Source organism: Plecotus auritus (assembly GCF_963455305.1).
Source record: "Plecotus auritus genome assembly, chromosome: 8".
Taxonomy (NCBI): Eukaryota; Metazoa; Chordata; class Mammalia; order Chiroptera; family Vespertilionidae; genus Plecotus; species Plecotus auritus.
Window position 1 is genome coordinate 155435517 of NC_137782.1, and position 14632 is coordinate 155450148.

General features: G+C 40.5%; 1 protein-coding gene across 2 annotated transcripts in view; it reads left to right on the top strand.

Moving 5' to 3' along the window:
• SOS1 (SOS Ras/Rac guanine nucleotide exchange factor 1) overlaps window positions 1-14632 on the top strand; it is a 120842-nt gene that overhangs the window by 49219 nt on the left and 56991 nt on the right. For both annotated transcript variants that reach the window (XM_080683092.1, XM_080683093.1), the window contains exons 5-6: window positions 513-722; window positions 7511-7654. In XM_080683092.1, the coding sequence (XP_080539218.1) occupies window positions 513-722; window positions 7511-7654 (354 nt within the window). The remainder of the gene's footprint in view (window positions 1-512; window positions 723-7510; window positions 7655-14632) is intronic.

Below are 14632 nucleotides of genomic sequence, written 5' to 3' on the forward strand. Positions count from 1 at the left end.
GTTGAGAACATATTGCCCGGGTTGTGGGCTCGATCCCTGGTAGGGAGCATGCAGGAGGCAGCCAATCAATGGTTGTCTCCCATCATTGATGTTTCTCTCTCTCCCTCTCCCTACCTCTCTGAAATCAATAAAAGTATATTAAAAAATAAAAATGAGGTGGTGAGGCCCTGAAATGAAGTGGTGATGACAAGTGTATGAAATAAGAAAACTAAGAGAGAAATCCAAGATAGGATTTAAGAACAAATTAAAAATAATAAGTTAACAAGAGAGATAGACAGACAGAATCTAGTATTGATAGAGAACTTGGGGGAGTCAGTTTGTGATACCAGATGTTAAATTCTGTTTTAGAGAAACTGAGTTGGGGCAGTGGCAGTATATCCAAGAAAAGATAGTTGTGTTTGCTTTTTATCATTTAAGAACTGTCTTTAAGAAATTGTTTAGACTGCTTAACTTTAAATTTGACTATAGATTCATATTTTATTACGGTTTTTAAAATCTCTTTGGCTATGTAGGTGTTGATGGATATGTTTCATCAAGATGTGGAAGATATAAATATATTATCTTTAACTGATGAAGAGCCTTCCACCTCAGGGGAGCAGACTTACTATGATTTGGTAAAGGCATTTATGGCAGAAATTCGGCAATACATAAGGGAACTGAACTTAATTATAAAAGTTTTTAGAGAACCCTTTGTCTCCAATTCAAAATTGTTTTCAGCTAATGTAAGTATCATTATGTACATGTATATCATTGCATGTGTTGTTAATTTTACATGACCAATGAAATTTAACTTGTCAAATTTTGCTAACTTGTCAAACATTTTTAAGTTGTGGGATTTAATTCATAGTGACTGATCACAAAGTTGCTACAACTATGTCAATAAATTTAACATTATAAATTGAAAACTAGACTGATTATATACGTGCAAATGAATCTTTAATGTACTCCAAAGAAAAAACCTCTTATTTAAGCAGGTATTTTTTTTGTTTTGTTAATTTAACTCATTTGAGTCATTCAACCAGCACTTTACCAGTGCTGCATATATTAAGTGCCATACTTAGCAATGAGGATTCAAAGATGAATAAGGAAAAAATTCTTCCCTCAAGTTTAATCTAGTCAAGACAGAGAATATAAACTTAAAGGCTGATATGCTAATTGTCCCTTCCTCTGTCCGAGCAGTCACTATGACGCTCACTGACCACCAGGGGGCAGACGCTCAATGCAGGAGCTGCCGAGCTGCAGTGACTTGGCAGTGGCAGTTCTTGGGTGACACACCCCGAAACCAGAGAGGAGGGAACCCAATTCCTCACGGGCTATGCGATTCCACCTTTAGCCGTGGGTTATGTTGTTGCTGGGGCACTGTCGCCCCGATTCTAATTTACTACACACTTGCATTTGCATTCCACACCCTGTATGACAGCAACTTTGCAAAGTGCCCTCTTGCACTCCAGGACCCCTCGGGAGATGTCAGAGAGCCAGTTTCGGCCGATCCCCGCAGGCCAGGCCGAGGGACCCCACCTGCTGGAGGGACCCCCGCTCACTCCGCAGATGCCTTTCGAGCCACAGTGCCAGCCCAGGTGCAGCCAGCTGGGGAGGGACCATGGGAGATTGGCTCCAGGGCGTGTCTGGCCCTTCTTGCCCAGTCCCATCCCGCCAGCTACCTTCTAATTAATTTCCTTTCAATGTGCATGAATCTGTGCACCGGGCCACTAGAAGAAGTATAACAACAGTATTTTGGAGAGCACAAAGGAGGGAGCCAATAACATTAAAAATTAGAGAAGAGGTTACTGATCTTACAATAATAATCAAACCAATCTCATAGAGTCCAAGGGAATGCCGAGTGAGAATACTTGAGATTGTCCAGAGCAGTGGTCGGCAAACTGCGGCTTGTGAGCCACATGCGGCTCGCGAGCTGCGGTTTGCCGCTTTGTTGACTAATGAGTTTGCCGACCACTGGGATAGGGGCTTAATCACAAGGAACAACAACAGCCTGTAATTATTGGAATTGAGAGTCTAGGTTAGTGGTCGGCAAACTCATTAGTCAACAGAGCGGCAAACTCATTAGTCAACAGAGCGGCAAACTCATTAGTCAACAGAGCGGCAAACAGCGGCTCACGAGCCGCAGTTTGCCAACCACTGGTCTAGAGTTTCATTCTAGTAATTCCTAGAACTGTAGCCACATTGCTATCGATGACTGATGAAGAAGCAGTGCTCACTACAGAGGCTGACACGGGCTCAAGTTATGCCAATGAGTAAACATTAAAAAACAAAGGAGTAAATTACGAGTTGAACAAATCTATAAATATACAGTAAAAACCATTGAATTGTCTAAATGGATGAAATGCATGTATGTAAATTATATTTTAATTAAGTTGTTTAAAAAATTTAAGATTTCTTAGGATACAAAAGTCAAGAACTGTAAAATTAAAAATGAATTTTGTACTTTGTTAAAATTAAAACCTTTTGCTCTTCCAAATACATTGTCTGAAAAATAAAAAGGTAAGCCACAGATTGGTAAAACCTATTTGAAATACATATATCTAACAAAGGACTTGTATCCAGACTATAAAAAGCTTTTACAATTCAATAATTTAAAAAACAACCTGATATTTTTAAGTGGGCAAAAAAATTGAACACTTGATAAAAGAAGATGTACCAGTGACCAAAAAGGATATCAAAAAATGCTCATCCTCAATAGTCATCAAGGAAATGCAAATTAAGACCACAATAAGATACTACTATACACTCATTAAAAAGGCTAAAATTAAAAAGATTGACAATACCAAATGTTGAAAAGAATGTGGAGCCAACTGCTTATGAGAATATAAAATTACCACATTGCTTGTGAGAATGTAATCCAGTGTAAATACTTAGAAAAAGAGATTGGCAGTTTTGTATCACATTAGACATAAACTAGCCATACTACCTAGAAATTTCATTCCTAGGTCTTGACTCAGATGAAATTAAAACATGTCCATACAAACCTTGTTCGTTGAATGTTCATAGCAGTTTATTTGTAATAGTCTCAAACTGGAAACAACTCAAATATCCATCAACAAGTGAATGGGTATACAAATACAAAAGACTACTTATAATTCTACTAGTGACCCAGTGCACGAAATTCGTGCATGGGGGGGTGTCCCTCAGCCCGGCGGCCTACACCCTCTCCAATCTGGGACCCCTCAGGGGATGTCCCTGTGGGATCGGGCCTAAACCGGCAGTCGGACATCCCTCTCACAATCTGGGACTGCTGGCTCCTAACCGCTCACCTGCCTGCCTACCTGATTGCCCCTAACCACTCTGCCTGCCGGCCTGCTTGCCCCCAACTGCCCCCCCCCACCGGCCTGCTCACCCCCAACTGCCCCCCCCCACTGGCCTGCTCACCCCCAACTGCCCACTCCCGCCAGCCTGCTCGCCCCCAACTGCTCCCCCTGCCAGCCTGTTCACCCCCAACTGCCCCCCCTGCCAGCCTGCTCGCCCCCACCTGCCCTCCCCGCCAGCCTGCTTGCCCCCAACTGCCCCCCCTGCCGGCCTGCTCACCCCCAACTGCCCGCCCCCCCACCAGCCTGATCACCCACAACTGCCGTCCCATCCTGGTCTGATCACCCACAACTGCCCTCCCCTCTTGGCCCCTGACCACCTCTACCTTGGCCCCGCCACCATGGCTTTCTCCAGAAGAATGTCCTGAAGGTCTCCTGGAAGGTCTCCCAGTCTAATTAGCATATTACCCTGTTATTAGTATAGATAGAGGCCTGGTGCATGGATGGGAGCCAGCTGGTTTGCCCTGAAGTGTGTCCCGGATCAGGGTGGGGGTTCCCTTGGGGGGCTAGGTGGCCTGGGCAAGGGGCCTGTGGTGGTTTGCAGGCCGGCCACGCCCCCATTGGGGTGGGGGTCCCCACTGGGGACAGTGCTGGCCTGGGTGAGGGGCTGGGGCAGTTTGCAGATCAGCCATGCCCCCATGGGGTGAGGGTCCCCACTAGAGTGCCTGGCCAGCCTGGATGAGGGGCTGAGGGCCGTTTTCAGGCTGGCTATACACCCTTCAGGGTGGGGGTCCCCACTGGGGTGCCTGGGTGAGGGGCTGATGGCTGTTTGCAGGCTGGGCACACCCCCCAGTGGGGACCCTCACCATGATGGTGGCGTGGCCAGCCTGGGTGAGGGGCTGAGGGCCGTTTTCAGGCCCCTCCCTCGGTGACCTGCTCGGGCAACCCAAGCCTCCCGCACACTCAGGCCGTCTCCGTGGCCGCCACCCACAGACCCCTTCTTCAGTGGCCAGCCAGGGCAGGCGGGAAGCTTGGGTCGCCCCCGGCGATGGAGGAAACTTCCTCCGTCGCCGGGGGCGACCCAAGCCTCCTCCTGGCTCTGGCCTGCTCTGTGGCCGCTGCCCACAGGCCCCTCCTTTAGAGGCCGGCCCAGGGCAAGCGGGAAGCTTGGCTTCCTCTGTCGCAGGGGCAACCCAAGCCTCCCGCCCACTCCGGATGGCTCCTTGGCTGCCGCCATCTTTGTCCTGCTAATTTGCATATTCCCTCCTGATTTGCTGTGGGTGTCGTGGAGTGATGGTCAATTACCATATTTATCTCTTATTCATATAGATTTGTTTAATATTCTAGGAAGACAGTTGTAGTCTATAATGACAGAAAGCAGATCACTGGTTTCCTGGGGGAGTAGTAGTGACTAAAGGGGGTGGGCCCAAGGAAACTTCTTATGGTAATGAAAGTGTTTTGTATCTTGATTATAGAGTGAATAACAAAATCTCCTCAGAAAGTAAATTTAAATAGGTATATTTTACTGGATATGTATCATGCCTCAAAGTTGATTTGACAAAAAAGTATAGTCATTGATGAAGTTAATCAAATATAAAAACAGTAAGTGGATAAATAAATTAGTACTTGTTTTTCAATTATCTAAACATTTTTCTGAAAATTAAGATTGTCAATATTCAGTGTTGTAAGAGTTTGGCAAAACTGTTACTCCCATACACTACCGATGGAAAGGTAAACTAGTGGACTCTTAAAGAAAATATGCATAGACATTTTAAATACGAACCTGGTAACAAAAGTCTTTTTTTTTTTTTTTTTTTTTTTTTTTTTTTTAAATATATTTTATTGATATTTTACAGAGAGGAAGGGAGAGGGATAGAGAGCTAGAAACATCGATGAGAGAGAAACATCGATCAGCTGCCTCCTGCACACTTCCCACTGGGGATGTGCCCGCAACCAAGGTACATGCCCTTGACCGGAATCGAACCCGGGACCCTTCAGTCCGCAGGCCGACGCTCTATCCACTGAGCCAAACCGGTTTCGGCGGTAACAAAAGTCTTTATCCAGGAATTTAACCTACAGAAAATCTTATGGAAGTTACAAAATGTTATATTGAGTATTCTTGTATGCATATCTATTCATAATATAAGATAATAGAAGTGTAGAATGACAAGTGAAGTAAAGGATTGCTATATGGATTCAGATAGGTTCTCCGTCATTACTAGTAGAACCAGAGCCTGGCATGCCTCAAAAAAGCTCAGGTTAGAGAAGAGCTGAGGCACATAGGAAGCTGGAATAAAGCACTTGTGCTAGATACCAAAGTATGGTGGTGTCTTGAGGAAAAGCACTGTTTGAGTTGCAAACTGAATTAGCTGCCTTTTTCATGAAACACAACTTTTATCTGAAAGAATGATTGACAAAATATGGTTATTCAGATGCATATCTGGCAGACATTTTTCAAAAATGAATCAAGTGGGGAGAAAAAAATGAATAAAGCATACCTGTTACTTAAAGGAAAATAACTGGCAGGTTTTTTGACAGTGCTAAAATTTGAACTTTTAAGCTAATTAGAGTTTTGGAAAATTTGTATCCACTCCCATGATCTGTGATAATGCTAATGAATTTGGTTTTTTAATATTGTATAGTGAAAATGTGTTAAATGTGTTAACGTTTGGAAGATCTGCAGAACTCAATGGACTCATATTTTCCAAGTGACCAAATTCATAATGCTACAGAATCACACATGGGTAAAAGATCCATTCATGCCCTAACCGGTTTGGCTCAGTGGATAGAGCGTCGGCCTGCGGACTGAAGGGTCCCAGGTACGATTCCGGTCAAGGGCATGTACCTTGGTTGCGGGCATATCCCCAGTAGGGAGTGTGCAAGAGGCAGCTGAATCGATGTTTCTCTCTCATCGATGGATGTTTCTAACTCTCTATCCCTCTCCCTTCCTCTCTGTAAAAAAATCAATAAAATATATTTAAAAAATAAATAAAAGATCCATTCAGAGTTCAAAATAGGCCAATGGATTTTAATGTATCAGTATAGAATTGATACGGTTTCAGATTCCACATTGAAACTAACTTTAAGAAACTACTATTTATTGAATTTTGTGTAATATCACAAAATGATATTTATTCCATTCATATGAAATGTCTACAACAGGCAAATCCATAGAGATAGAAAGCAGATTAGGATTGCCGTTAATTGGGAGGAAGAAAAGCATGGAGAGGGCTGCTGCTGGACACAAGCTTTCTTTTGGGGGTGATGAAGGTGCTTTGGAATTGACAATGGGGGGATTGAACAGCTCTGTGACGATACGAAGACTGTTGAAGTACCCTTTTAAAAGGGTGAATTTTATAGTATTCAATAAAGAAACTATACAGAAAAAGAAAAGGATATTCATAATTATTTGAATAAACTATTAAAATACTCCTTTTTTCCAACTAAATATCTGTGTAAAGCAAGATATTCTCCATATGCTTTGAACAAAATAGTGTACCACAACAGATTGAATGTGGAAATATATATATGTAAATTCAGTCATCATCAATTAAGCTAGATGTTAGAGATTTGCAAAAACATAAAACAATGCCACTCTTCTTTTTTTTTTTAATATATTTTATTGATATTTTACAGAGAGGAAGGGAGAGGGATAGAGAGCTAGAAACATCAATGAGAGAAACATCGATCAGCTGCCTCCTGCATACCCCCCACCGGGGATGTGCCCGCAACCAATGTACATGCCCTTGACCGGAATCGAACCCGGGACCCCCCAGTCCGCAGGCCGACGCTCTATCCACTGAGCCAAACCGGCTTCGGCAATGCCACTCTTCTTAAGTAAAGTTTTTGTTTGTATTGGAAAATTATAGTTACTTTTCATTAAAATGCTATTTACTGTTATTTCTAAATAAATGTTTTTAGATTTCTGTGGTTTTAATTTCTAATATAGTAAATATTAATAGGTATAATTATAAACAAAGGCCCTTTGGAATATTTAATAATTTTTAAGAGTGTAAATGTATCCTGAGACCAAAATGTTTGAGAACCACTGACCTAGAGAAATGAAATGCATTTGCAAATTGTACATTACTGCAAAAGGAATTTTTGCATTATCTTTTACTTAAATTTGTAAGTTGTTAAAATTTCTCATTGTATATACTATGTTACATTTTGTGATTTTAAAATGATTTATTGACTCAAAACTTGTTTTTATTATACAACCTAACTGAGTGTGTTTTTCTTCCCAACAGGATGTAGAGAATATATTTAGTCGTATAGTAGATATACATGAACTTAGTGTGAAGTTACTGGGCCACATAGAAGATACTGTAGAAATGACAGATGAAGGCAGTCCCCATCCACTAGTAGGAAGCTGCTTTGAAGACTTAGCAGAGGTAAGTACTTTATTTATACACCAAAACAAACCTGCATAAAAGCCCTGCTTTGCATTGAAATTGGAATCTTAATTATTGTTTCCAGCTAAGGTCATAGATATTAACTGCTGTCTACTCTGCTTTATTGCCCCTTCAGAGGGTCATTGTTAACATTTGTGTCTCTTATGGAACCCAGAAAAAGTAGCCTCTTGTTCATTAAAAAAATGCAGAGCCCACAGAGGGGAGGCATTTACAGCTGACATTCAATTGTCTATCTGTACATAGCAAGGAGAAGAAAAGTTGATGGAGGCCCTATCAGTGAAGAGGCCGTAGAATTTGGGTGTGAGACCAAACTATTTTATGTTCCATCTAAACTCTGCTACTACTTATTAGTTTTATGTAAGCATGAGCAATTTATTTCACATCTCTAAACCTCTGTATCTATATTTGTAAAACAAGGATAATAATAGAACTCTGGATTTTTGTGACAATTAAATAAAATAACCTACCTAAAATATTAGGTAACCATCTCCACACAGGAAGCTATTCAATATATGACAACCACACATTATTATTTAGAGTAGGAGTGGTGAAATGATTCAGATATCATGGGGTTAGAAAAATGGTTAATCTCTCCTTGGATATTTCAAATGCTGAAATACATGTTAGTCCTAATAAGTTAGCATTGATATTCATTCTGAGATTTCCAGCTCTTGCTTTGTTCTCACTTTAAAATCTACTATACCTTTTATTATAACACGGGGTTATAAAACAAAATATTCAAAAATTTTAGGCAAAAACAAGATTAGAAATGGAATAGACATTCAAGGTAGTGAGCTCTGATAGCGGGATGTTGAGCTCTTAAGAATAATAAGGACTAAATGTGTTCCATGGAAGTGGGCAAGGCTTCTTGCTTCGAGGCCCTGATTGCAATAGGATAATGGGGAAATCTGCCAACCTGATGCTTATAAGGATTTAAAGAAAGTTGTGGACTTGAGGTGAGGAGACAAAAACACTACTTTATAACAAATGTACTTTAAAACCTAACAGAGTATCCCATAATATTAAGCCAATATGATTACAGAGCGTGAGACTGAAAAGTCATTTTAAGAGCAGATTCTGGTCTGAATGAGTGATCATATAGGGATGGGAGAGAAAAAAAGGAAACCAAAAATTTAAAGCCTCCCCCCGCAAGAAGTCCATAATACAAAATTCTAAACTACAAGACAAAGTCGAATGCTTGGAATGATGTCTAACAAAATCAACAATTACAAAATGAATTCATTCCAGATTAATTTAATTTTGTACAATAGATTCCAAAGAATTTAAAGGAAGTTTAGGATGCTCAACTAGATAAATAAAAGCATAGGATCCATTTATAAGAAAGACATTGTGAAACAAAACAGGCAGAAGGAAACAAGTAGGTATGAAAAGATAGTGGGAATTAAATACACAGGCAGTGCAGTAAAACTCATTATGTAGTATAACATTTACTAGACCTAGTGCAAGGATGAAATTAGTGAATTAGAAGATGAATTGAGGAATTCACTAAGAATGTGACACACAGAGACCAAGATAAGAATATAAAAGGCCAGTTAAGAGTAATAAAGGCTACATTGAACAGGTTCAATATACATCTAGTAGGTGTCAGCAATATTTGAAGAGATAAAAACTGAAAATTTTCCAGAAATGAAGACACAAGTTCTCAGATTAAAAATGAATTCCAAATATTGGATGGAATAAATTTTTTAAAAGCCACAGTCAGAAACACTGTAGTGAAACAATAGAATATGTTATGAACTATGAAAGACAAAAGGGAGACTGCAATGAGAATGACAGGAGGTTTGAACAAGAGGCTAGCAATCAGTGTGTGATACCTTCAAAATAGTTACTAAGGGAAAATAGTGGTTTCTGCCAACTAAACTTTTATTCAAGAGTTAGTATATAACTATGTTTGGTGTCAAGTGGTTATTTGAAATATTGGGGAGACCAGTTTGTAAAGTATATGATTGTCTAACCACTATGCTATATACCTGAAATTAATACAAAATAATATTGAATGTAAACTGTAATTGAAAAATAAAATTTAAAAAAGAGTGAGCACAAAGATTAAAATAGTAAAATAGCACAAACATTAAAATCTCATTTGCAAAAACAAATGAGATTTTTATGACCTGGGAATAGACAAAGATTTTTTAAGCAGGACACAAAAACACTAACCATAAAAGAAAAGATTGATAAACTAGACTACATTAAATGTAAGAACACCTGTTTATCAATAGACAAAAGAGTGAAAAGGCAAGCTATAGACTGGGAGACAATATTTGTAATATCTATAACCAATGAAGGACTTGGATCCAAAGTGTGTAAAGCACTCCTACAAATCAAAACTAAAAGACAGGCAACTTAGGTTTTTGCAAAAATAGATAAAAGACCTGACAAAAGACCTGAACAAGTACTTCCCGAAAGAACAAAAGGTGCTCAACATCATTATTATCAAGGAAATGCAATTTAAAACCATGGAACAGTTGGAACTCTACATTGCTGATGGAGGGGGTGTAAATTGTTACAGCTACTTTGGAAAACTGTTTAACATGTCTGCTAAAGCTAAGAATACAACGTACTCCATGGTCCAGCAGATTCACTCCTGGGTGTATACAAAAAGAAAAGAATGTTCAACAATGTTTGTAACAGGTTTATTCATAATGGATAATCTGTGATATATTCACACAGTGAAATTCTATAGGGTAATAATAAAAGAATGAACTGTAGTTTTTTTAAAGGCAACAATGTTGCATGAAATAAGACTCAAAATACTATAATTGCATTTGTAGGAAGTTCTTTAAAATATGTAAACAGATCTTTGGGAATAGTGGTTGTTGTAGATAAGTTTTCCTTATCTGAGTGGTGATTATACAGATGATTGCATAAACATATAAAAATACATCAAACTGTGGACTTTATACTTCAATTTAACAAGTGATTCAGAGGGGAAAAAAGTGAGAAACAAATAAAAACAGACTCGAGGGAGAGGTCAATGGGGGAAAAAAGGAGACTCATGTAATACTTTAAACAATAAAGAATTTAAAAAATAATAAAATTAAAATAAAAACAGACATACATTGACCAAGAGAGTTTCCTACCCATAGGCCCTCATTATAAGAAGTATTGAATGATGTTCTTCAGCAAGAAGTAAAGTTGTACTTAGGGAAGTCAAGGAATACAAGAACTAAAGTTGAGAAATGTGTTGGTAATTTTGATAAACTTTTGAATATTTTAAAAACCAAACTTTTGTGTGTGTGTGTTTAAAACAGTGGTTCTCAACCTTTCTAATGCCTCAACCCTTTAATACAGTTCCTCATGTTGTGGTGACCCTCAACCATAAAATTATTTTCGTTGCTACTTCATAACTGTAATTTTGCTACTGTTAATGAATTGTAATGTAAATATCTGTGTTTCCCGATGGTCTTAGGCTCTACAGCAGTGGTTCTCAACCTGTGGGTCACGACACAAAAGTTTAGAACGTACACCATACACCAAAATAAATTCAAAGTGGATAAAGGACTTAAATGTAAGACGGGAAACCATAAAAATCTTAAAAGACTCCATAGGCAGCAAAATATCAGACATATGTCGTAGCAATATCTTTACTGATACAGCTCCAAGGGCAATGAAAACTAAGAAAATAAACAAATGGGACTACATCAAAATAAAAAGCTTCTGCACAGCAAAAGAAACCATCAACAAAACAAGAAAAAGCCCACTGCATGGGAGAACCTATTTGCCAGTGTTATCTCTGATAAGGGTTTAATTTTCAAAATTTACAGAGGCTTACACAAAAAGAAGATAAATGATTCAATAAAAAAATGGGCAAAGGACCTAAGTAGACACTTTTCGAAAGAGGACATACAGAGGCCAAGAGACATATGAAAACATGCTCAAAGTCACTAATCATCTGAGATGCAAATCAAAAATACAATGAGGTACCATCTCACACCTGTCAGAATGGCTGTCATCAACAAATCAACAAACGACAAGTGCTGGAAAGAATTCGGAGAAAAAGGAACCCTCCTTCACTGCTGGTGGGAATGCAGACTGGTGCAGCCACTGTGGAGAACAGTGTGGTGATTCCACAAAAAACTAAAAATGGAACTCCCATTTGACTCAGTAATCCCACTTCTAGGAATGTATCCCAAGAAAACAAAAACGCCAGTCAGAAAGGATATATGTAACCCTATGTTCATAGCAGCACAATTTACAATAGCTAAGATTTGGAAACAGCCTAAGTGCCCCTCAGCAGAAGAGTGGATTAGAAAACTGTGGTACATCTACACAATGGAATACTATGCTGCCATAAAAAAGAAGGAATTTTTACCATTTGCAACAGCATGGATGGAACTCGAGAGCATTATGCTAAGCGAAGTAAGCCAGTCAGAGAAAGATAAATATCACATGAACTCACTCATTTGTGGGATATAATGAACAACATAAACTGACGAACAAAAATAGAAATAGAGGCATAGAAGCATCGAACAGACAGTACAGCCTATGAGGGAAGGTGAGGAAGTGAGGGGGCAAGAGATCAAAGGACTTGTATGAATGCATATGAGCAAAACTAATGGACACAGACAGTAGTGGGGGGGGGGTGAAGGCATGTTCTTGGGGGAGGGGGAGGGGGGTGAGGAGACTCATGTAATACTCCAAACAATAAAGACTTATAAAAAATAGATAGGAAACCAAGATGGCGGCATAGGTAAACAGCTAAACTGCTGCCTCGCACAACAATTTCAAAACTACAACTAAAAGACAAAACGGACATCATCCAGAACCACAGGAAGGCTGGCTGAGTGGAAATTCTACAACTAGAAGGAAAGAGAAAAGCACACTGAGACTTACAGGAGCTGTGGAAGGCAGAGGTACAAAGGCGCACGTGTGGAAAGGGCTGGCAACTGAGTACACGGCTGGCTTTCTCAATCAGGAGGGAGACAAAAGCTCCCGACTGCTCTGAACTCCAATTCCGGGCGAGACTCTGGGGACCCAGACTCATACAGGGAGAAACTGGACTGTCTGGCAGTGGGCGAAACTCGAGGGCGGCTTTCAGAGGTGCTTGCAGTGATTACCGCGGGACACTGAGAACCAGGGGCCTCATCGGGCAGGGCTGACGGGAAGCCATCGCTGTTTGCCCTGCCCTGTGATCCCGCCCCACAAAGCCACAGCTGTTTGCTCCGCCATGAGACTCCGCCCCATCCAAGCTGAGCGCAGAGGCTTTTGCATATGAATGGCATGGTCTTTTGAATTTTAAGCTTACCTACAGCTGAGTCAGAGAGACCCAGAACATCCAAAAGAAGGCCCAGGGCTCTGCAGCAGCTTGCATTGCTTCACAGCTGGGCCTCATCTGGGCACCTCCAAAACCCAAACAAAGAAGAGGAATCTGCAGATCTCTCTGTAGCTCCTGATGGGTGGCCTCAGGCAGAGGCTAAATTAGCACCTCGTTGGAGATCCAAGAGCCAGTGTACCCGGGGATAAGAGGGGGACCATCCAGATTACAACTCCTCAGATCCATAAGGGACACACTCAGGGGGCAGACTCAGTGAGCACCAAAGCCCCACTGAAGAAGTCTTGTCTCATAAGGGTGTCTCCAGCACAGAAGTTCTCCCATAGTAGACACAACTGATCCTCACAGCCAATTAGCCTGGAGGTCAATTCCTCCCAGTGATACCAACAACAATCAAGGCTTAAGTACAACAAGACTGTGCACACAGCCCACAAAGGGGTGCACCAAGAGTGTCCACCTCAGGTAACTGGGGAGGCTGAGCCACTGGGCCCTATAGGACACCTAGCACACAAAGCCACTCTATCAACACAGGGAAGCAGCCAAAATGCAGAGACAAAGAAACAGGACACAAATGAAAGAAATGGAGGAAAACAAACAACTGGATATAGAGTTCAAATCCACGGTTATAAGGTTTTTCAAGAATTTTCTAGAAAAGGCCAGTAAATTTAGCAAGACCCTTGAGGATATGAAAAAGGACCAACTAGAAATTAAGCATACACTGACTGAAATAAAAAATAATATACAGAGATCCACAGCAGAATAGAGGATCGCAAGAATCAAGTCAAAGATTTGAAATACAAAGAAGCAAAAAACACCCAACCAGGAAAGCAAAAAGCAAAAAGAATCCAAAAATATGAAGATAGTGTAAGGAGCCTCTGGGACAACTTCAAGCGTACCAACATCCGAATTATGGGGGTGCCAGAAGAAGAGAGAGAGCAAGATACTGAAAACCTATTTGAAGAAATAATGACAGAAAACTTCCCCCACCTGGTGAAAGAAATAGACTTACAAGTCCAGGAAGTGCACAGAACCCCAAACAAAAGGAATCCAAAGAGGACCACACCAAGACACATCATAATTAAAATACCAAGAGCAAAAGACAAAGAGAGAATATTAAAAGCAGCAAGAGAAAAACAGTTAGTTACCTACAAGGGAGCACCCATACGACTGTCAGCTGACTTCTCAACAGAAACTATGCAGGCCAGACGGGAGTGGCAAGAAATATTCAAAGTGATGAATAGCAAGAACCTACAACCAAGATTACTCTACCCAGCAAAGCTATCATTCAGAATTGAAGGTCAGATAAAGAGCTTCACAGATAAGAAAAAGCTAAAGGAGTTCATCACTGCCAAACCAGTACTGTATGAAATGCTGGAAGGTATTCCTTAAGAAGAGGAGGAAGGCCCTGACCAGTTTGGCTCAGTGGATAGAGCATCCGCCTATGGACTGAAGGGTCCCAGGTTCGATTCCGGTCAAGGGCATGTACCTTAGTTGCAGGCACATCCTCAGTAGGGGCTGTGCAGGAGGCAGCTGATTGATGTTTCTCTTTCATCGATGTTTCTAACTCTCTATCCCTCTTCCTTCCTCTCTGTAAAAAATCAATAAAATATATAAAATAAAAAATTCAAAAAAAAAGAAGAGGAGGAAGAAGAAAAAGGTAAAGA